This window comes from Haemaphysalis longicornis, unplaced genomic scaffold (assembly GCF_048455015.1).
Source record: "Haemaphysalis longicornis isolate Haplotype H1 unplaced genomic scaffold, Haemaphysalis longicornis Haplotype H1 scaffold_4, whole genome shotgun sequence".
Classification (NCBI taxonomy): Eukaryota; Metazoa; Arthropoda; class Arachnida; order Ixodida; family Ixodidae; genus Haemaphysalis; species Haemaphysalis longicornis.
This window is the reverse complement of record NW_027526361.1, coordinates 55,628,263-55,651,832: the sequence shown is the minus strand read 5'-3', so window position 1 is coordinate 55,651,832 and position 23,570 is coordinate 55,628,263. Positions and strand designations below refer to the sequence as shown.

General features: G+C 44.5%; 1 protein-coding gene across 1 annotated transcript in view; it reads right to left on the bottom strand.

The window, feature by feature from the left end:
* Window positions 1–23,570, bottom strand: part of E(pc) (Enhancer of Polycomb) — a 48,743-nt gene that overhangs the window by 13,926 nt on the left and 11,247 nt on the right. The window contains exons 4-10 of the mRNA XM_077706799.1: window positions 8,147–8,242; window positions 7,279–7,386; window positions 6,553–6,620; window positions 4,276–4,356; window positions 3,482–3,611; window positions 2,717–2,875; window positions 1,477–1,563 (exon numbers count right to left, since the gene is read on the bottom strand). Of these exons, the coding sequence (XP_077562925.1) occupies window positions 1,477–1,563; window positions 2,717–2,875; window positions 3,482–3,611; window positions 4,276–4,356; window positions 6,553–6,620; window positions 7,279–7,386; window positions 8,147–8,242 (729 nt within the window). The remainder of the gene's footprint in view (window positions 1–1,476; window positions 1,564–2,716; window positions 2,876–3,481; window positions 3,612–4,275; window positions 4,357–6,552; window positions 6,621–7,278; window positions 7,387–8,146; window positions 8,243–23,570) is intronic.

The following is a 23,570-nucleotide window of genomic DNA, read 5'->3' as shown; positions in this document are numbered from 1 at the left end:
AACCAACAGCGATTTATATGCGGGTAAAATGACAACCCACCAGCCCTAGAGCTTTTGAAGAGGGCTTAATTAATGCGCACACGTTATGCGGAAACCAATTCCTAGTGATACACGATATGGGGTCAGTAACTGATATTAAACCACAAGGGCGGTTTCAGTGCTCCAGCAATGGCTCACGTTGCTAAAGCATCCAAGGGGAGCTGCATACAATCCCTCATATGCACCCTGAATGCCGTGGGCTCACAAGTTTGTTTGTTTTTTCTTTTTTTTTTTTCAACACAGCACATAATTTTTATCATTCAGCGGAGACTTTCTCAAGTGTAATACAATGCTAGCCTTAAAAACAATTGCGGCGATATGCATGGCACATACCGTGTAACCATTGCATCTGTCCTGCGAGTGCCATAAAACGGGCAGAAGTGATTTTGATTTTGTTTTTATTAACTGTTTTGGTATAAAACGTGTGTACTGATAATACTGATCATCTTGACATCGTGCATAATCAGTCATCAATGTTCAGCTGATGACAAGCACTGACACACTGGAATTTACTAAGGAGAACAGACACGACACTAAAGCCTAGCAGCATCGACCAAAAAAGATTAAAGGGGTCTTTAATACGTCAGTGTCAAATAACCCATATCGCATGCATAGTACCGCTTTCTATGTGCTGATTTGCTGTCTGAAAACTGACAGTAGAAAGTAGCTACAGGATTTACACAATTTAGTTTTTCTAGCTTTTTTTGACCCCCTGAATTTTGTCTTATCCAGATAGGATTTGCTACATGCAGCTGTTCTTTGCTACAGAGGACTGGAAAATTTGGAACCACAGGCACAACAACCTGAAACGATGTAAAACAAGGTATGCGATCATTCACTGCTGGTTGATTGATTATGGGGCTTAACACGCAGAAGCTAATGGGCTTAGAGGCACGCCGTAGTGCAGGGCTCCAGATTAATTTTGACCCCCTAGGGATCTTTAACAGGCGCCGAAATCTCGACACGCACGCACCATGGCCGAAAATCGAACCCGCGGCCTTGGGCTCAGCAGCACAATGCCTTAGCCACTGAGCCACTGCGGCAGGTCAATTGAAGGACTACTGTAATTTCGCAGGTCATGTAAAAGAAGCCTATATTATTATTAAAACCGGAATAGATGCTCATATGTCAGGTCACCATTTAACATACAAGTTACAATGAAACAGACAATTTGTAATTTATTTTTGGCTGTACATGTACGCAAGACCCAAACTTGGAAGTTTCACCTGAACCGCACCCACCCGAATCTAAACACTAAAGTAGAAAGAAAAAAAGTCCTCAGAAATAGCTAAGGGTATTAACTGACATGAAAGATGCACCATATTCACATTTCCCCACTTCTAGTAACTGTAAAAATTCCCAATATAGAGTGCTGGGCACATGGAGTGTGATGTCTACGGCAGAGAGAGGAGGAGGAAACTCTGGCGCACAACTCACCGCATGGTAGTTGCAGTACTTCTTTCTCCGGAAAGCGTACGGACCGTCTGGATCATTCTCATCTTCATTGTCAGACGGGGATGTGACCTGGATTAAAAAACATCAGAATGCGTTAAAGAACGGATGCTGCCATTTGTACTTGCTATTTCAATGCGACTAGGCAAGACCTAACAAATCCTGTCAATGTGCCGTGACTACTGTCATGTTTAGTCAACTTACATAATTTGGTCACAATTAGTACATGTAAACCACAAAGTAGTGGTGAAGACCACTACTGGTTTCCTTCTGGTATCTCTTTCAACCCACATCGCTACTACCTGCCTTTTTGGCATGGATTGTGATAGCAGGTATTCACAGAAGTTACAATCAGTAGTCAGTAGCTTATTTAGTGTGCAGTGATGCTTATATGATGGTCGGGTACAAGGGTACACTGGCATGTTGCATCTTCACAAGGCAACACAGGCTCAAGCACACGGACCATCAAAACAGGCTCTTCCTTTTCTTGAGGTTAAAGAAAATGATCTAAATAGGTAACTACATGTCAACAACCCAGGAAAAATGTAAACGAGCTCTTTGGTAAGTGTTGCTAGTGCATGCATCTGTGAGCTCGCATGTGCGTGCATGCACGCACACACACAAAGATCTCATTCCTGTGAACCCACGTGTCTCGCTTAGAATGCAGACAGGTATCCCAACACCTGTACACAATGCAATGATGTGACCACTTCGGCGGTTATTGCATTTAGCATACCGTAGCATACCAATCTTTCATGTGGTCAGTCACGGACCACCACACTTGCTATGCTGTTTTGCAGCAAAACTGTTAACAGCGACCTTTCATGGTACTATCACTGTCACTACCACCACTGTCACAATCAACAACAAAATCTCGACTGCATTCGAACCAATGTGACTAGAAGTAAATTTCCCACTGTGTGACTGCTGTGCAACTAATTTCCTGACCACCATACTGATCCGAATGCCTAAGCTTTGACTGTAAATTCATTTTTTTCCCACTTCCCTGCCCAAGACAGTTCTTGCCAGTATGTGGTGCCTGTATGTGGTGTTTGTGTCTTACTTTGTCCTTGTCTGCTTAGCGCCCCCTTTTAGTCTTTCCAATTAGTTCTCGCTCAGCTGGTTCTAAAGTATATAGTATTTGTATATGCGTAGACATGCATGCCCCAGCAGGTGATGTCCTCCCCTCTCCAGCCCGCACATGCAGACTCTGCGCGACACCCACCGGCGACAGCGCCTCATCGTCCGAGCTGGGCATGTCCGAGAGGCCCGCCATCTCCAGCTCCGACCGGCCGTAGCTCACTTGGCTGGGACATAGACTAGGGATTTCTTTGTTGCGCCGCTTGGTGTACTCCCGCTTCTTCCGAGGCACGCCATCCTCAGACTGCGCAAGAGGGAAAGGAGGAGGACGTGGGAGGGAAGACGGCCCCAGTCACGCACACGCACACACTTCCGTCCCAGTGCTGCAGGCAGTGGGCGCACACTACGACGAGAGAAGCGCTTAGCTTCCAACGCCGCTTAACCAACGGGCTGCCTTCAGCTTAAATGCAAAGCAGCACGGCCTTGCATATAGTGACAGTGACAGCTTGGCAATTGCAAAAATAACGCCCATTACGACAGCACAGATGAAGAGTTTAAAGGATTACGGCACGATTAGTGCAACATCACACTTTGAAGCGTTTACAGGCACCACAAAATTTTAAGCTTCAAACCCTTCAAAGTATGCACAAACTCGTCCGAACGACAACCTTATACAAACCTAACATTTATAGGACATATAATGCCAGCTAAAATGCACAGAAATCCTTGCACATAAGGAACTCTGAGGTTGGCAAAATTACTGGAATCCCCACGATTTTATAAGCTTTCACATCGCACTCCCCAATGAGACATACTTTCAAGCCTTCCAGCCTTCATGTCGTTCACCATAAATTAAAGAAGAAAAGAAGGAAAAGGGAGAAGGGGGGGACTCCGAATCCCAGACACTCACCCGGTGCTTTGATAACCTAGATTCTTGCCTTGACAATTGACTATTATTTACAGAAATGTAGCTCGGTCTGGTGTTCTTCATGGCCATGACCTCCGCCATAATCTGGCCATTGAAGTCACCCGCCTGGTACCTGTGAGCAGAGAGCAAAACTTGCAAAATCAGAACTACTCACAGGCCAAATGCTTGGGGCACACATCTTTCACAACATCCACATCCCAAGGAGTCATGCTTTACAAAAGCACACTGTAAAATCTCAAGAAAGCACACTCAGTCACAAGATCGACCGTTCCCTGCTTCTGTTGGAATGCCTATTCACATAACGTTCTCATGCATTGCTCCATCCTCAGAAGAAGTGGGGCCTAAAAGCCGAGGCCATGAGGTTGAGCCAAACTTCCTTCACAGAGGAAAGAGAGCATTACATCTGGAACGCACTGAATGTCACTTGTCCTATGTTTGATGGCCATTGTGACGATGGCCACTGAGGAAATAAACTTGTCGCATGCGTGCATTTTATTTCTTCAAGCCTCCTCTTGTTTCAGGTGAATCAAAAGACTGCCCACATCACTTCTATCTCCCATCGAAATTATTTAGACGTTCACTCCACATTTTAAGGAACTAGCCCTAGCATTGCATGTTTAAAATTAATATTGCAGATGCCAAAATATGAGCAAATATAACCAAACAGCAGAGGAGCACGGCTGTTCATGTCGGCCCACCAAAATTTAAAATTATGAAAGAAAAACACGCAGAAGCTTAATGATGCATCAGATTGATCATGGCTTCCAGCAACGTACCTCTTCTCGAACACTTCTATCGTGAGATGGAGGTGTTCCCGTTTTGTCTTCTCCCTCCTCTTCACCATTTCTAGTAGCGTCCTGAAACAAGAACACTCAAGGCATTGAGCACAGCAGCCCGTCAGACACAAACGCATCAGAATAAAAAAATGCGATGCACCTCAGCTGACAAAGTCATGCATAGGCAGACTGTCACAAGGGTGCACATGTCTGCAGGAAACACATTGTCACATGCTCTGCTATGGTTGGTTCACAAAAGGGGGAGGTGACAGAAGTCCACATTAGAGCGGAAACTGGTGGAGCTTAACGGAACATATGGCTAACAACTATAAAAATTACCGAGAACATATCTCGGTCTTTTTACAGCAGCATGGACTGCAGATGTTCTGATGTGTCAGGTACATCTAGACGCAGTTAACTTTGTCAAAGTCTGTGCTAATGGACACCTCATCAAGCTGCTTCTCAGCAGCTTTTTGTTTTTGTCCTAGTACTTCATTGTTTCCAAAGAAAAAAAGCTTCCAAATAAATCAACTTTAAATACTTATTTCTTGGCAGGGAATATTTGCTATTTTCAAACCATCACAGTGACCCCCCCCGCCTTCCTGTCTCGGCGATCGCCACTACAAAATCGGATTCCGCAACTCATTTTTAGATAAAACAATACTCATGCTCCTTCATATCAAAACACTACACTAAAATGAAAGCTCACCAAAGTTAAGTCAGTCAGATTAAAAGTTTAAGACCAAAATTTTGTTTCTATTTGTGTTCAACTTGTCAACTTTACTATACATACCAAGTTGCAAGTATAAACACGGTTCTTTTCTCCCTTTTTTTAAATGTGAATGTTACTGTTTAAAATACCAACTTGCCCTGATGTCACTTTACCCTAGTGTGGAAACCATTCCAGTCCGAAACTTTCACCCCTACCTTCAACGAACTTCGCAAAAAAAAAAAAAGAAATGCACATGATTTTAAAGCCACAGCCAATGCTACTGCTATTGTATATTATCAAGGACACGAATGTGCGCCATTCCCGTATTGCTTTCTATTTGCAAACTTTATCAGTGTAAACAGGTCTGCTGAGTGAAAATAATTAAACATTACACTGAAGCTGACAGCATTCTTACTGGTTGCCCATAGGTAACATACTCCCCTCAACATAGATTGCAAGTGACAGGCTAACAAAGATAATCCTGCATTAAAACCTGCTTTTCACTTTTGTCTTGGCTTCCTGCAGGGGCATGAACTAACCCCTTGTCATACCACACACAAGTAGCCAGTAGGCTGTGCCCCCTTGCACATATGAACAACAATGAAATGTAAAATGAAAGGTTTAGATTGCGCAGGCTTTATTGCTCACTATTCTCATGCAGATGTCTCACTTAGAACTTTTTTCTCTTACTATAGCAGATAAATTGGAACCCTACCCTTCACACTTATTTTCAACCTTGTTATTTGTTTTTTTTTCATTGCCTTACTTCAATCACCCAAATTTATTTCCACCTCTTTCACCTCAATTTTAAGCATTGAATTTCAACTGCTCGTGGCTTGCAGTCACTAGAAATGATGTTTACAGGAGCCCAGACCAGAACCACACAAGAAATTTGCTGAAAAAGGAAGTTTAACTTTTGTGGAAGCTTTTATGTTGTTGTGCTGCATCTGTCGAAGAACGAGAATTACAGTAAGGTCCTGCATAAAACACACCAAAATGGTGAACAAGACTGAGTTTTGGACCAGACGTCCCAGTTTCCTCTGCATGGGTGCCTTTGGCATTTCCCCACCTTGCTTAGTCCATATGCCACAGTCAGCACACAACACCACAGGGCTCATGTAGAAAACCGAAGCTATTGTGAATTATGAGGCAGGTAGTTCGCAAGTGATGGTGGCGCCATATATTTCACCTGAACTATTGGAGCTTCTAGCCCTAAGCATACTATAAACATCTACTACATCAGTTCTGTGAACTCACCAGCGCAGCCTTTCACTATATGAGCTTCTAGCCCCAAACATTCTATAAAAATATACTACATGAGTGTTGTGAACACAACAGTATACAACGAGCTTCCGTTAACCCTACAAAACCGCGCTTAACCAAGTGCATTAATGCTGCCACGAGTTTAATAATGTCTCACATTAAGAAACAACAAAAGTTGATATGCGCAGTGCTTAACAATGCCTACCACTAAAATACCCACAAAGAGGTGAAAAAAAAAAAAAAAGAAGAGCAATGCAAGTGGCTCCAGCCTTCAGCGATGACATCTGTACACGCATACTTACACTGCTCTACTTAAGTCCCTTCGCAGTTTCAGCATTTTTTCATACGATGCTTCATCGTTTTTCCGGTTCTGAAGACAAACAAAAATGGTGAATGAGCACTACAGAAATGTTGTGATTTACAAACAATGACTATTATTAGCAATAACAGCCATGTGTGAGCCCACTTCCTATTAGCAAAGCAGCTGACAGCAGTTCCACAGCTTGCAAGCAAAATTAGGCACCTCTCGTCAAAATGCTAACAGTCAGCCATTGCCATTTTAATGTTTTAGACAATGGTTGCCCCCGACGACACCATTGCCACTGAATCTTCGTGACGCCACACTGCGAATTGGGTCTATTGCTGGCTATACTGGACCGCGTGTCCCCTCACTGGTATACAGAGGAACAACCAAAGAAACCAACAAATGCACACATTCCACCTCTCCGACCCACTCCTACCAATACAGGCGAAATCTGATCTGGCATTTTATGTTGTTCCAAATTTACACATGGCCTATGAGATGTGCCATAGTGGAGGGCTCCGTATTAACTTGGACCACCCAAGAATGTTTGCGTGCCTTTTCGATGGTGTTCACAGCCATTTATATGTCAACACTTCCATCTGAAAAAGTGGCTGCTGCAACCATATTTACCACCAATTGCAGCGCATTTCACACCAACCCAGCAAAATGCCTTTATAGCCACTACTAGTTGCTACACTGCATGTGAGGCTGAGGCCGCACTCACTTTTCTTGTCTGCATTTTTTCCGTTCTTCTCCGGAAGGCGACGTAAGGGTTGCTATTGTTTGATCCATCTCGCTTTTCCGATTTAACCTGAGGCACCAAGGGGCATTGCTGAAAGAGCCAATCAGATCTCCGATTAGCCAACAGTGCGGCACAACTGTTAGGCATATGTATACGCACAAAGATAAAGACAAAGATAAATAAAGACCAAGACAAATAAGCGAGACACAGCAGCACAGGCTTGAAGCTGCAACTTTCTGGGAAATGTAACAAAGCCATGTTTCTGTTTGAATACAAATGTGGTTAGAATGTAGGCACTCACTTTCAAAATGATTTTTTGAACTCACAAATTGCAAATGTTGACAAACACGGATATTTTCAGAAAAATATGCTAAGAGGAAACTGACACAGCAACCATACACCATTGCGGGAATTGTGGGAGGAATACAGATTTGCATTAGCCATTAACCATAAGGCTTGGCTTACAACACGTTAGAGCGCGAAAATACACAATAAAATGAAAAAATGCCCATACCCTCCCCCTCTATCTCTTTCTAAGTGAACATTTTTCATCTGCAATTTCGACGAACCAAGCCAGCCATTGCAAAGAACCTTTACTTTTGCAAACCCAACAAAAACACATTTTAATCACTTTGCTGTTATTTTGTTAAAATAAATTATCAGCACAGTCTATGAAAGTTGGATACATATGAAAAAACATCAGCACCATGGTTAACCTAAGCTAATCAACGCCGTTTGTATTGGCAGACAGTAGGCATTTTTTTTTTAGCGTTGACCATAAATGGGCAATACAGAATTGACCTATTAATGCAAATGGGCACACTTGCAATGCGACAGCCGAATCACTTACCGTTCGTAACCTTTTGTTAAGCCAATAGTCATAGACTGCTATGATGAGATCATCATCTTCTTTTAGTAGCGTTTTTGCCTCGTGCAATGTGACCACCTATAAAAGCAATAAAAAAAGAAGAGAGAAAAACACGTGAGGACATTCACACATAATAGCCATTTAAAAATCAACAACAAACAATTTCGCAACAATAAAAATCGAGTGTGCACAAGCCACGAAACCCAACCTCCCTTACCCACTGGTAACAGAAGCAGAACACATTTAACCCATACAGGTGCTAGCTTTGACAGGTAAATAAAAGCAGAGCAAAGAGTAGTACAGACACCAGAATAGGGTGAATGCCCCTCGGGTAATTCCCATCCTCGCAGGCAGAAGCACTTCGACAGTGGTTACCCACAACGTCACATCAAACCACATTCAAGTGGATCGCCAAAAGCCCTCAGACTCTTTCCCCGCACTGCACGTGACTCCACAATAGAATTTGGTGACCAGGGTATTGAAAGGAATGCAAGAGCTAAGGCGTTCTCCATACGAGACTCAAACTAATGGAGCCTTCGTAATCCCCTAATTAAACACCACTACTCCTACTTGCAAAGGAAGAAAATACTCCCTGAAAGCACCACATTTCTCAAAGCACTCCCTGACGGTATCATCCTTTACCAACCCCAAACTTCCTGTGGCAACAATCAGTCCCCATAAGAATGACACAAACGGACTATTAAGCGTAGAAGACTGTTCAGCAGCTGAAGGGAGAGAGCTTGGCATTAAATGCAGTTGACGCTGATATTTTAGAAAGGGGGTATTCAAAAACAGTTTAGATCTAGTCCTTGCATACGCTGTGTGCATATATTTGAGTTCTGCCTCACTATTTGGGTATTTTCTAAGGCCACACCTGACCTGAAAGTTTGGTAGCTAAGAGTGCAGTTAAGCTTCATGTGTGAGCTTTGTTTGTGGAACACCACTGATTTCGTTCCTTCAATGAGCACATCGGTGTGCCCCTTCCATTTCACCATAATGATGTTCTATACTTGGGCATTTCGCAACACCACCACAAGAGCAAGAGTTCAACAATGTAGTATTTCATGCAAGGGCAAATCTAGCAGTGACAGAGCCACAAACAATTAAACCCCTGCTTGTGTCTCCACGTTATCAAGCATCTTCAGCTTATTTACCAACACCTTACTGCACGCAGAGTGACGCACGAGTATGCTTCACAGCATCTGCAATTTTTAACTCCTTGCCATCCCTTCCACTTGCACAACACAACACATGAAACATTTTTTCTTAAGTGTCAGGCTTAAATAGTGAGTGGGTATTTCCAGTTTAACAAATGTCAAGGTAAAAAAAAAATTTAAAGCCGTTCCAAACTGTCAGAAGTGCAGAGCAGTGACTCGTCATAATGGGCTGTAGCGCCGTTATCCGATCATGGCTGTAACACAATGCAATTCAAATTTCCCACCTCTACAGTGCTCGCGCACCCCCTGCCTGAAACAGCGGCAGCAGGAGTTCTGTTCTTTTTGCGCTTGCTTTTCCTCCCGCACGTGCCGGCATTGCACTGCCACTGTTTTTCACTTACTATCGTAAAAACCAACCCAACGAGCGTTCCTAACTAAATGAACACGGGGGCAATTACGTATATTTTGCCTCAAATGTACCTGCAGTTTTCTTTGTGCTAAACAATGGGGAAATGTATGACAGCGGTTCACAAGTTTTTAACGATTATGACTATTTAAACCGCTTTGTTTTCAAAGCCTCTGCGGGATGCCCTATGCCGGTACATCGGGCTCTACTCGGGTCCGTTATTTCATTGCGCCGCCTGATTCCTGAAGTCGCTTTACATCGAGCATTACAGCAAGCTATGATGACAAGGCGAGCCCCTAAGGTGCTCTGCACTTAAAGAAGGCACGCCTTAATAAAGAAATGAACACCCAGTTCAAGTCGTCCTCTGTCACCAGCAATGCAAGTGTGGTTTAATCTTTAAATGCGATGGTCGTACACGTGATAACTAGTGGCAGACAATTTTGCCACAATAGCAGAGTGACTTATGCCTGGTCACGTTGGTTGAGACTGGGGCTCACACATTTCCAAACCTGCATTTGCATGAATTTGCACAGCTGCAGCTTATAGCCCATCTTATCAGCGATTGCCAGGCCCTCAGCCTGCTTGTTTGCTAGGAAGTTTTTTTTTTTTTCTTATGTCCTTCACTCCATGACTGCTTCCCAAAAAACTCAATTGCCTTCTTTAAGGTAGCGTAACAACGTTTCAGCATTAAAACAGGCCTAATCAACTCGAGGCCCTCCAGTACCCACCCCACAGCGAAAGTGTTGCTTCAAAACATTCAAATTTAGATTTTGTATGATGCCATGTTCATATTGCTTACATCATTGTTTAATGTATGAGTGTGCGAACGACACGCACAGAAAGAGAGATGAGTTCGTACCACTTCCTATACTTGGGGGCAACTTTCTGTGGCAATGAAGGGAAAGCTATGGGCGGAGAGGGAAGGGAGAGCTGATTGCTTTTTGTAACTGCAACTGGTTTTGGTTTCAGTTTCGGCGTGACACATACGCATTTGCTACAGTCCATTTCTTCGCATGGGCTCCGTGGTAGAGTGCACTGAACCACGACCACTGAGCATGCAGGCATATTGGCGCCTCCTTCCCCATGCTTCATTTGTTTGTAAACGCAAGCCAAGGGTTTGAAACTGGAGAACTCAGACTGACCATGGACTATACCGTCCAGCTACGTGTCGTTCAGAAGTGAAGTTAATTTTATCAGCGCTGCAGTTTTGAGGGAATGCAGTGATTTGTGAACTCTTCTGGAGCTGAAAACTGAGCAGCACTGCCGACACGTGAGCGTGTTTACATAGCGCGGGGGCGCAGTATACCAAAAGGGCAGCACGCACACACGCTTGCTTACGCCAGCAAACTAAACTGGCTAACCGAACGGATTGCAGAAATGTCGGAGAGTCCCGGTTGCATCAGCTTCACTTGGGCATACAGTTTGCAAGCCACTTGCTTCATTTGTTTTGACAGCTGTTGCTTCTCAAGCTTCTTAAAAATCCAATGCAGAGATTGAAGTGGTGTGCTGCTAAAAGCTGTCGACGAGGAAACCCCATTTTTTTTTTCCCCCGAAAGAGAACATGTGCGACAGCCGCAACCAATAATATCCAAAAATCAAAAAGATAATGCTCTGTCTCATATACGCTGGCAAATAATTTAGTGGAATTATCAATCCAAGGCCAAAACATAAGACCTAGACATTTTTGAACTGCTAAGGTTACAGCCAGCCAATTACTTTTGTAGTGCACTACTCGTGGTTCAGCTCTGTAGCCTCAACGGCATTTTGTCTTGACTAAACTCTGTGCCTGGACTTTGTCTGGATTATGCTAAGTATTTTTTGGATGCCCTTAGAGCAGCGCCAATATTAAACGAAGGGTATAAAACATAGATATATTAGTTTTTTTGGTAAGATGACACGCCATTACCCCGCTACAAAGGGGATACCATTAGCAATCATCATCATGCAAGACAGTGGAGAATGAAAGACGGATAAGGCAACCAAAAAAAAAGCAAGGCAGATAAAAACGGATGAACGGAGAGAGAAAAAATGGAAGCTAAGACGTCGTTAGAGATGCACAGGGCAGAGAAATTGGACATCAGAAGGGAAAATTTCTACGATAATTCCAAGGGCAGTGCTTTGCTTTTAGAAGCTAGAGAAGGCTGCTTGAGAGCTAAGAGCTTTGTGGCGAAGTATGCACAAAATGATGGGGTATGCATGGTCGGTGGAAAAGAAACAAATTATGTGGCACAGTGTTGGAACGCGAGTGTATCCATCCAGGTGTACATGAGGGAAATATTTGGCTTCCAGAAGCCCTAGGATTTAAGAGTAGCAGTGAGGGAGTTGGATGTCGAGGCAACGAAAAGAAGATTAGAATGCTGGTGGACGAAAAGCAGCGCTAGTATTAAACGAAGAGTTTCAAACATAGATATTACCTTTTCTTTTGTAAAATGACACGGGATTACGCGGTTACAAAGGGGACACCACTACCAATCATCATCATCATCATCATGCATTGCCACAGAAAGTTGTCCCCGAGTATAGTTCCGTATGAACTTTATGCGCCAAAATAGAGCAACAAACTGTGTGTCGTCAGTGCTGAAACTGAAGGAATGAGCAAGTTCCACCGTAGAGTGCAAGAGAAGGCAAGCTGACTCAGTGACGTTGTCGTAGTATGGAAGAAAAGCGACCGCGAAATACGCACCGCTTCTTACCCTTTCCCACCCCGCCAGCTCTCGTCTCCCTCCCCCTTCCGCGCCTACGTTCCTCGTGGCGTGTAGACATGCGCGTGAGAACGAACAACGCCTAAGGAAACGAATGACAGCTACAGCACAACGTGCTGTTCTTTTTGACACTCGAAACGCGCCGCTTTCCTTTCGCCGGAACCGTCGTCTGACAACTGAACAATATGCGCTCATTAGCGAAAACTTATCGCTCCTACAACCCGTCCGAGTGCATCGCGCTCGGATCAAATTAAACAAAGAAAGGCTCATTTTACTTTCCTTCGAGCTGGTATTCTCGAATATAAGCACCGTGCGAACGAAATCAAAGCGATAAGGGAGGGAACTGAACGGGCTGGAGCGCACATTCAGTCGAAAACGCCTGCAAGCGGCGTCATCGTCACGGAAAAGGGGAGGAGAATCGGCGGTTCCCCTCCTTCGACTCAACTTCACCCTCGCCCTTTGGACCGCGAACGTGCGCGTCCTTGAACGCGCCGCGCTAGCCGCGCACACGTGAGCTCCGCTTGCTGGCGCGGATTGCACGCCCCGGAGGGAAAACCTAAGTCGTAGTAGAAGACGACCGAAAAGAACGAACGCAAAAAGAAAAACGGACCTCGCTGAGAAACCCCAGCGAGCACAGGAGACCAGGCGGCCGGCCGGCCATCTCGCCGCGTCCTATCTCCTCTCTTGAGCCGCCGCGCTAGCAGGCTCCATTACAATAATGGCCGCCTGCAGTAACGGCGCGGTGCCCGAGAGAAAGAGGTAATAGTAAACCAACTGCCCCAGCAACGAGCCTCCCAAAGCTGGCTAGGGGGAAGCGAAACTTGTTCGCCCTCACAAGCGTGGCGATCGTTGAAGAAGACACTGCCGGCGGAGAGGCGACGCGCATGAAGGCACTGCTGCCCCCGCCAGACATCCCCGGCCACCCCCCGCCCTCCTTGCACGATGAAGCCTGCAGCCGAGACCGGATCAAGAAACTGGGATGACGAGACCGAGATCCCCTCGACGACGGGGTCGATAGACGAAAAAGACGCTGACTGCAACGGCTGAGTTCACTCGCAGTTCGGAGCAATTTTCTTCAATGGGATGTGACCCCCTACTGTAACTGGGAGAATGCAATATCCGAAAACGACGTTAGCGGAGTAACACTCGTGCGACTCTCAGAGGATCGAAAGAGCTTTTGGTGGAAATCTAGGCTTTTTAAAATGACCGGAATCGTACGACAAACTTCCACAGATGACACGAAAATGCAAGGCAAAAGACACTCTACGGCAGATCATTTTCCTGCACCATTCAGGTAAAAATACCTAAAGCATCGATAACGCACACTAGGTTTGGGCTGCTATATATAATCCTTTAAGAGGTCATTTTCTCCTCTTAAACTGGGGCCATAGTGCTTTCATCACCTGAATAACACCACAACCCACATTTTCATCGCAGCCGCTTCCACCATAATGGTTCAACGAACCCTGCTTGACCACGTCACTACACGAATGACATGGCCTTACAAACAGTGGTCAACATGCAAGTTGAAATACACAAGGCAGAGTGAAACCACCCTCTCACTGATGGGAACATGATGTAGACTGATGAAAAGAGGTAGACTGCATGTCCAGCATCAGCATCTGCTGGAGGTCCCACAAGAGCTACCAATTCAGTGGCTGGACGAACAGCTATGCAAATCATTCCACATTTCACAGAACGCAGTTTTATTACAGTTGTGGAAACGAAACCCGAGGGCCCCCTTTCCTTTAGCCTTACTTTTGCAAGCAATAAACCAGCACCAGAGACTTAAGGGGTTCATTTGGAAGACCTTAACCAAAGTCGGCAAATATGTGAAGTCTTGTTAGAGACAGCAGGAGTGATAGGATGGAGGGTACGCAAAGAGTACAAGAAAAAATTACAAGACATCCGAAGGTTGCTCAAGGCAGGTGAAACTAGGCTGGCTCAATCACTGAATGGTTATTACCCACAAATGACCATTTACTTTATCTCTTTCATATAAAGCACATCATTATATGGTACGAAAATCAGTAGTTTCCCCGTGAGCCTGTTATGCATCTCTAGCCTCTCCGAGCTGTACAGAGAATATCATGTTCACCGCATTAGAAAACGCTAGAAGTAAGTCATATGGAAAAGAAAAAAAAAATGTGGTTACGGACTTTTTTGATGTGGTTACCTCATTGAATTTTGAACATGAATGGATATTTAAGTGGTAAGCAGCAACGCAGACTGCCTACCAGTGGGTACACCAGAGTAAGAGTTAACTTTTTTCCGGAAGCCATGCCTATCACTATTTATTTATGCGGATTCAGGCTGCAAACAATTGCAGCTTGACGCTGAAAAGCAAGCAGCGGTTAGAAGTTACGCACCTGCCCTGTTTGCACACATTTTCGTTTTAAAATGCAGTTTCCTCAACCAAGATACATCAGATTTTATACTTTGCACTTAAAGGGGCCATGAAGACGCAACAAATACAAATTTGGTTCATTAAAAAAGCGGCTTTGTTTCGATGATAACAATGATAAAAATATTATTCCAAACTTCAGACACATAACTGAGACATTAAAAAAAGAACATATGAAGCAAAGGTGACTCTCCCCAGCCCCTTTCCGACAATTTTTCTATGACGTCGCGGAATCTTGTTTGTGTGATTGGTGGATGCCAACGTAAGCCACCACCAAGAAACACAACTGGGCATTAAAGGGGGGCCTCTAGTTCCGTTTGATCGCATCACTTGAATGCTAACGTGCAGTTTTAACACATTCATAATTCAATTTTTAGTGCTGCCCATAGTACAACACTGTAGCATAAAATTTTGAAGTTTTTCGATATTTCTTGCGTTTTTCTGGTTTAAAAAAAAAATGCCTCTTGTGGCAGGAATAGAGGTGAGCGAGTTACCAAAAAGTTAGTTTTTTTAAACTGAACAAAAGTTGTAATTTGTAGCAAAATGGAGAGACGAGCTAGTTGGTTCGCAATTTCCATGAGTGAAACTTAAGCGCAAAAGTTTTTCACAGGGACGAGAAAGGGAACGACACAGGCGCTTAGTAATTTGTGTTCACGGCCCCTCTAAAGAATGCAATGTGCATTTGTAGGGGATATTTTACTTTACGAGAAAAGTTGGGGTTAATCTGAAGCCTCAATATTAAGACAAACTACAGACAGATGTGGTGTAGTCACTGAACACCCGCAGCTAGCAAATGGATCAGCCAGCTTCGGGCTCCAGAAATCGCCCCCCGGGGGAAAGAAAGCAAAAAAGCCTGTGGGCGTTGGGCATGACAAGCTGCCAATGCACAAAGGAGCTGCATACTTCAGAAGCCTAGACGCTGCCCTTCCGCAAGTTGTGTGCATGTGTTGCAACAGGTGCATAAGATACCTTGAAAAAGAGATAAACGTAGATGAACACGATAGTGTCTAAGCCTTCTGCAGGCGCCGCTGATCAATAAAATGCACTTGATCCGAAGAACGGTCAATGCAAGGACGATGCATTAAAAGAAAAGATGCAGAGGATCCCTAACAATATTCTTATGTGATTAGAATGCGAAAGCAAGCAATTGAACATCATACGATGAAGAATCCATAGCGCAGACAGTGGTGTCACTCGTATCATGCAATGTGTATGTATACCTCAGGTTCAAACCGCGCCACTCAGGCCAGTTTTCACAACCTGGCAACCCCCCTCCCTGCTTTGAGGCAGCGCCCAACTGCGGGCACAGTGCTGCGTTTCTATACCCCAGGTTAAAACTAGAGGCAGTCTTCACCTTTGCGTTTCATTTCCAAGGCACACATTATTGAGCCATGAAGGGTAAGCTCCCTTTCTTGCGCTTTAACAGCGAAGCTGTTCAGCAAATTGTAATTTTTCGTGTCCGCAATTAAAAATACCAAGATATTGCCGAGCACGCGAGTGCGGGCCTCACGGCGACCACCTGGCAGTTAATCAAACCAAGAAAATGCCTAGTGCTCGTGTGTGTGTGACTCACGACGACTGCCCAGCGTCCCCTGCGCATGTTTGTCAAGACAGGCATACCAACATGGGAGATTGTCCAAGATTGCCGTGATCGCCCAGTGGTTAAAAAACAAAGAAAATGGTGAGCACTTGTGTGTGCGTGCCTCAAAGCGACCGCCCAGCGTCCTCTGAGCGCGTTTTTAAAGCCAATCATACCCACTTAGGGAGATTGGCCAAGATTGCGGCAACTGCCTGGCAGTTAAAAAATTGGCCCCCCAAAAAAACTCCAACGTTCGCCGTAATCGTGGCAAAAATTGCTACACTTGCTCAGAACATGAAAGACACGCCTCTCCAAGGTGACTTCCAATGATTATCACTTGCAAAATAAAATGAAAGGAGATCACACTTATAGCAACAATGATGGAGTAAAGGTTGTTACGGCAGTGAAGAAGAAGCAAATCGGCTGCAATTGTGGACTTAAACAGTCGTGAAGGTTGTGTACGGCTTCGCTACCTTCGAGTCTCACACATTAGTGCGAGCTTCCTTCATTTTTTATTTCTACTCTTGGTTGGCACCCTTTCATTCTCATTTAAAGGGGCCCATAAAGACAAAATAAAACTTTGTTGAGTTTCAAAGAACTAGTTCTTGGTAACTCCCTCAGCTCTATTTCAGCCAAGTAAGACCATTTTTAACCGATAAAATGCAAGAAATATTGAAAAATCTTCCAATTTCGCACTGTATTTGGGCAGGAGCGATGTAATATCGGCTAGCTCTAAAAACATAGTTGTCAGTGCATTAACTGCAGATTAACATTCATGTGAGACGACCAAACAGAACTCAAGGCCCCACTCCAATCGCCCAGTAATGGTTCTTTGTGATGGATCAGGTCGGCAGCCACCAATGGCACAAACAAGATTCTGTAATGTCGTAGAGAAATTGACGGAAAGCAGTCGCCACTGTTTCATGCTTCCTTTAGCATATTGATTGTTTGATGTTTGCAATAAAATTGGTATTGTCGTTACTGGGACAAAGCAGTCTTTTTAATTGAACCGAACTTGTATGTTGTCTTCATGGCCCCTTCCGGGTACCTCAAATGCCTTGTCCTGCATGCCATCAACACAGAGTAGTGATTCTAAGTCACATGCCCATCACTTGGCGTTCCTGGGCTTGATTTTTGTCCCTGCCACAGTTCATTAATGTGAAACTTCCAGCCCCTCACTGATGTCGTTTGTAGCCCACCCAAAACGCACTGAAGGAAAGGCAACTTTCTCTGACGATGATGATGATCGTGGGTGAAGTGAAGAAAAATTAAGACGCTTCCCGTGGTCATAATCACACCTAAGTCCCTCGCGTTATGAAGCAGGCGTCTATCCGACTGCGCCATTCCGACGCGGTCGGGGCAGTTTGGATTTGGAGAAGGGTGCATGGACGTGCAAAATTAGACAGAAAATTCATCCCTCCGTCTAACAACGACAATGGTTGGCCACTAAGGAAAGCCATGGGATGCCTGTATCAATCAGTAAAGCACTACAGAGCACAATCGCAGTGCAGTAAACCGCTCCGATAAGAAACAGGTGCTTGCATAAAAAGTAAAGTCTTATGTCGTACTTTCGACCAATAGGAGATTGTCATGGTAAGTCCCGCCACATAGATGGAACGTGCACTAAATTACAATGCCGCATTCAATGCATCACTGTCATGGGCAGGCTGCACTTTTCAGAATCAAGTCCAAGTGAGCAGACCCACATCACACCACCTTATCATATACATGAGGTAGGGATCGCGTTACCACCATGCTAATCATCATAAACAAATAGGGTCCACTCGCTTTTGGGTTGGTTCATCTTGCATCGGACTTCATTTTGGAAAGCTTCACCATCCCCAATCGTTGTCTTGACAGAGGGGTAGTTGACTTTTTTTTTTTTTAAGATGTTATTTACGGATTCCTTTTGCAGACGCTAGCTGGGTGCATGCTTCTGTTAAGCTACCTCTGCTTCGCTGCACCTAAAATAAGCATCAGGAAAGAGGTGGCAAACTATGCAGCACAACGCACACTTTTTGCTGCTCATGTAAAAACGAAGTCATGGATCAGTCGTGGTGGCCAAGTGGCCGAGGCACTGCGCTGCTGAGCCCAAAAACGTGGGCTCAGTTCCAGCTGCGATAGCCACTTTTCTAATGGAGGCGAAAAGCAAAAGCGCCCGCTGTGTGTCGAGATTTCAGCACGCGTTAAACATCCCCAGGTGGTCAAATTAATCCAAAGCCACCCACTACAGCATTTCTCCTACCCATGTGAAGCTTAAGTAAGCTTGTTAAACCACAGCGTTTTTGTTCAATGTAAAAGCAATATCCCTCAGCAATCATGCGAGCATATTTACTACGCTCAAAACATGTTTAAACCCCTTGAAGCTTCTGCTTCGCATTTATGCCACATTTCTAAGTGCTGTTCATGCTATGTGCACACAGCCTTCTTAATCAGTAGTGGCAATCATGTAGTTGCACAAAAAAGAATAAATAAGTCGCTAAGCTAAGACAGATCACTCATGCTTGCGCCATGAGTAACGCAAGTTTTTCACTAAGTGTTTTAGGGAAGTTTTTTTGACCTGAGCGCAACGAACCAACAGCAAAAACACGCAGAGTTCACAGTGATGGCAGATTCAAAAGGAAGGTGACTGTGTTGACAGCAGTAAAAATGAGGCCTTTTCAGAAGCCTTTGATACCCTGGAAATATGTACACTTGGCCTGGTGCAAGCGGAAAGGAATGATTCGTGCCCATAAAAGCCAACAAGGGTTTCAACAGACTGAAGAAGAGCCACTTGCAAGAAATAGAGCACGTTGCTTAATTTACACAACATCTGAGAGCCCAACAGAAGACTGTTACCACAAGACCACTAAAAATTCGAGCCATGCTACCAGCCACACAGACAAGCATTTTGCAAGTGTACATTGGAAGCAAGCTAATTTTGGACCACAAAATTCATGATAAGAAAAAGATCAAAGATTTTTCCCTCCAAAGGCAGACAAACATTTGCCGAAGGTTGCTCGAAGCAGATGAAGGCAAACGTGGGGCTTTTTGTAGTTCTATTGAGAGCTACGACATTCGACGTTTCTCTACCTACGGGAATGTAACTGGAGGGCTCAAAGCAAGTTTCCATGTCCTGTGCTGGAGCGTTGGGAAGATGGGAAGGACGACAGTGTTCTACTTGCTCCCCACAGCCGGGAGCGTAATGATGGAGGGGATTCGAGATACACACAGGAAACTGGTGAAAAACTATGCAACTAATTGCGCACTTTCTGCTGTCCACGCAGGTGGAAATGGAGGCAGGCAGAAGTTACCCCGCTTGTCATCACCAAGCACAAAATACTCTTCGAAAGGTATTCTTTGCGTGGTGTCAACACAGGCACTGATGAGAAAGGGTGCATGGGCGCAAATACTGTCATTGACTGGATTGATGCCATGCAGCAGAAAAGCGCTTGGCTGTGGCTTAAATGCAATGCTCATTCTCAACACTTTTGCGACCACACCAGGTGCAATAGATGGATTTGCTGCATGCAACATGGGCCTGGTAATGATACCCGGTTATGATATTCAGCCGCATAATGTTGCAGATGTCTGCATGGACAGGTCGGCAAAAGACACGGTTTGAGTGTCCTACACTGAGCGGCTGGTGGACAAGCACCCAACATTGCCGCCAAGCAAAGAAAAAAAAAAAGCATGCCTCATCGCAAGGCTTGGTGGGATGGACAGCAAGGGTACGAGGTGCAATCTGGTCTGCTACAGAATGCCAGTGCTTTCAGCACGCAGTATTTCCAATCGAGTTGGCAGAATAGAAGCCAAATTTCGAAAATGGTAAGGAACACTCCCATAGCAACAAACAGTGATGCTCACATGCATGCCCACATAGAACAAACATAGAACAAAGAAATGTGTACCTTCTCAAGTTCGTTAGATTTAAGTGTGTTGCATTCTTTTCTTGTTTTTTCAAACATGAAACTCCAGTGAGCGCTAAAACCGGGGGGCTTAATTTTTTTTAACTGCAAGAACTAGACACGCATTAGAAGAAAGTGAATAACAGTAACTGATGAACCATTGTTCCACAAGCAGAGCACCACGAGATTCTGCTACAAAGTTGTCGCTGACTAGCACAAGGCCTGCGGCATCACAAACATTGCTTATCTCTTTCTACTCAACCTCTCATTCCGTTTATTACTGCTTGCGGCTGTTGATAAGGCAAAGTCACAGTGCAAGCCCAAATGGGGGGCATAATATCTCAGATAATACCACAAGCAAGAGCAGACCGACCATTGAAGGAACTGTGTTTGTAAACAAACGAAGCACAAAGAAGGCAAAATGTGCTCAATTTTTGGGTGCTCGAGAATAATATACTACAGACGGTATGCAAACGCAGCAACATTCTCGTTAGCCATTCTTGTACGCTTTAGAGCATCAGTTTCACTAATGTATGAAGTGACCTGCGCTGAAAGTCAACAACGAGGCAGGAACGTCCAAAGAAAGACCGGAAAATGTTTCACAGACGACGCAGGGTGAGATAAATAGTGTTGATTCATCTTGAAAACAGGCGCGGAAAGACGTTGACTAAGAAGAGCAATACACAGGACGACGCGCTCTCACTAAGCCCTATGACATCCCATTTAATGCCCTTTAATTCCTCGAACACCTTTATTTTCTCACTAAGCCCTATGACATCCCATTTAATGCCCTTTAATTCCTCGAACAGATATTAAACAGATATTTTAAACACAAATTAAACAGAACTTGACATTCTGTTTAATCTGTTTAGAAACAGGAAATTGAACAGGAATTAAAGGGCATTAAATGGGATGCCATAGGGCTTAGTGAGAAAATAAAAAGCGCGTCGTCCTGTGTATTTCTCTTCTTAGTCAACGTCTTTCCGCGCCTGTTTTCAAGATCAATCAACACCAACTCGCCCAACTTGCCATTCTGTTAAATACAGTGTTATAATACATAGAGCACAATTCAATTTTGTACTTCCCATTTTGCACCAGCCACAGTAGGAACAAGGATACTACAGTAAAAGCTTGTTAATTTGAACTCGAAGGGGACCATAAAACTGTTCGAATTAAGCGGGGTTCGAATTAGCGGGAGGGTGCAAGAATGAATGGACATCGCGCCACACTGCGCGGGCAGAACAAATAAGCCACCTCTGGACTTGTTATCGCGAATAAGGCGCTACTACACGTTTGTGGCAGGGGATTATTAAAAAATGTTCGTGGAGATCGAACAGCCAACGAAATTAATGGATCAGTCCGTTATACGCCCGAAACAGGCACCTACATTGCATTCATGTGAGCAGTGCGCCGTAATGTTGAAATAATCACGCTGTCTATGCGTGAAAACAAGTTTATTTACTAGGCAGGGTCGAGGCAACCAAAATGAAAGTAATCGGTAATATGCATTTCCTTGCGTTTCTTCTATCACGACTCCATGAACATCGCTTAGAACTTGCCGAAGAGCAACAGCGCAGCGTCAGAATTCTCATCTGCTGAGAAATAACGTGCTGCAACATCCAGCCTTGACGCTGATTTGCACGCATCTCTAGTAAATTTGCTTTGGCTTGGATTTGCAACACACTGTAATCACTCTGGGCTGACTTCTTCTGCGAGTATCGATGGAAAGGAAGGGATCCCAGTTCGAATTAACTGTTCTGGATACAGACGCATTCGAATTATCGGGAGTTTTCCTCCATTGAAATATACAGGACTGTGCCGGGACTAGTGCGTCAGTTCGAATTAAATGAAAGTTCGAATTAATCAAGTTCGAATTAACGAGCTTTTACTATACTACGTCACCCAACCATGCGTTGAGGGAAAGTAGAGGGAAGAAAGAAAACATTAACTTGCGAGCCCGTGACCACAGACGCTGAGGTGCTGTGCTAAATCACGAGGTCGGAGAAAGACCGAAGGGCCTACTCTGCAAAATTTGACCAACACACTGTCACCATCGATGCTGACGTTCATTCTAGGCCACTTCAACAGCAACCGTGCACGTCAAGTGTCCCAGAAGCCGCATTTTACCAGCCCTATCACCAAAGCCATGCACTTCCTAAATAAATCAGGCAGATACTATTACAGAGAACACCGCGAGTTTATCATGGAGCATGTCACGACACCTTACTGGTGCAACCAGACACCTTTGAGGGTCATGAGGGTCAATAGACGAGGTGGGGAGCATGCCGAGTTTTTTTTTTAGAAATTCCAAAACTGGCACAGCCTGGGAATTCGAGAGCAAACTGACAAGACACAAGAACGGTGAAGGCAGAGCTCTGGTTGAACCCCTTTTTTTTGTGCGCGTTCTTGGGCCGATCATCAATGACTTGAGCATACTAGCCCAGTGCAAAAAAGCTTTACAGCCAAATACCACTATGGTGAACTCACCTTCAACAAAATTTCTGCTACAGAAAAGGATTTCCTATTCCCTGCCTGTTTACACCACAAGAGGTAATACACAAAACCTTCCCTGCAAACGAACTGCTTCAACAAAATTTTCCTGAAGGAAAAATTTGAATGATTTTACATATTTAGTAAGAAAAGCTACCAAAATTGCACATTCATAAAATCGCAAGTGCAGGTAAAAAGCCACTGTTGTAATACCGTCACTTCTCTCCAAAAAACAGCGGCTGATGCCACTGTTATGGTGGGTGTAATTGTTGAGGGCGATGATGATGCAACTAAGATCAACTTGTAAAGGAGTTCACTTGCTGATGAGCCACAGCCAACCCACACAAAGACAAAACTGCAACTCCGTTTACAGAGTTTAGTAGCAATGTTTTCACAGATTTGTGCGAAGCAAGCACTGTAAGGTGATATGTGAAAAGTGGAGGTTTCCTGAATGAATTTTCGGGGATCACCCATATCACTCGTGGTAAAGACGCCATTGCTATGCAGCTGATCATTGACTGCCAACCATGTAGCAAGTGATGCAACTGTCCAGCAAGTGCAACGGCACTTCTGTCCAAGGGAGATGAGCAACCTGCACGTAGTGATCACCATAATTACTCACTTTTAACCCAAACATTGTGGGGAGTGCACGCACACCGTGCCCCCTTTCCAACTTCAAGCGCAAGCCACTGGCCATCGCCAAACCGGTGCATGGGGAAACCACTGCACCAACCCGCTGGGCGTCCTGGTTCCCATTTTCTCCACGATGCCTAGGAGGGCA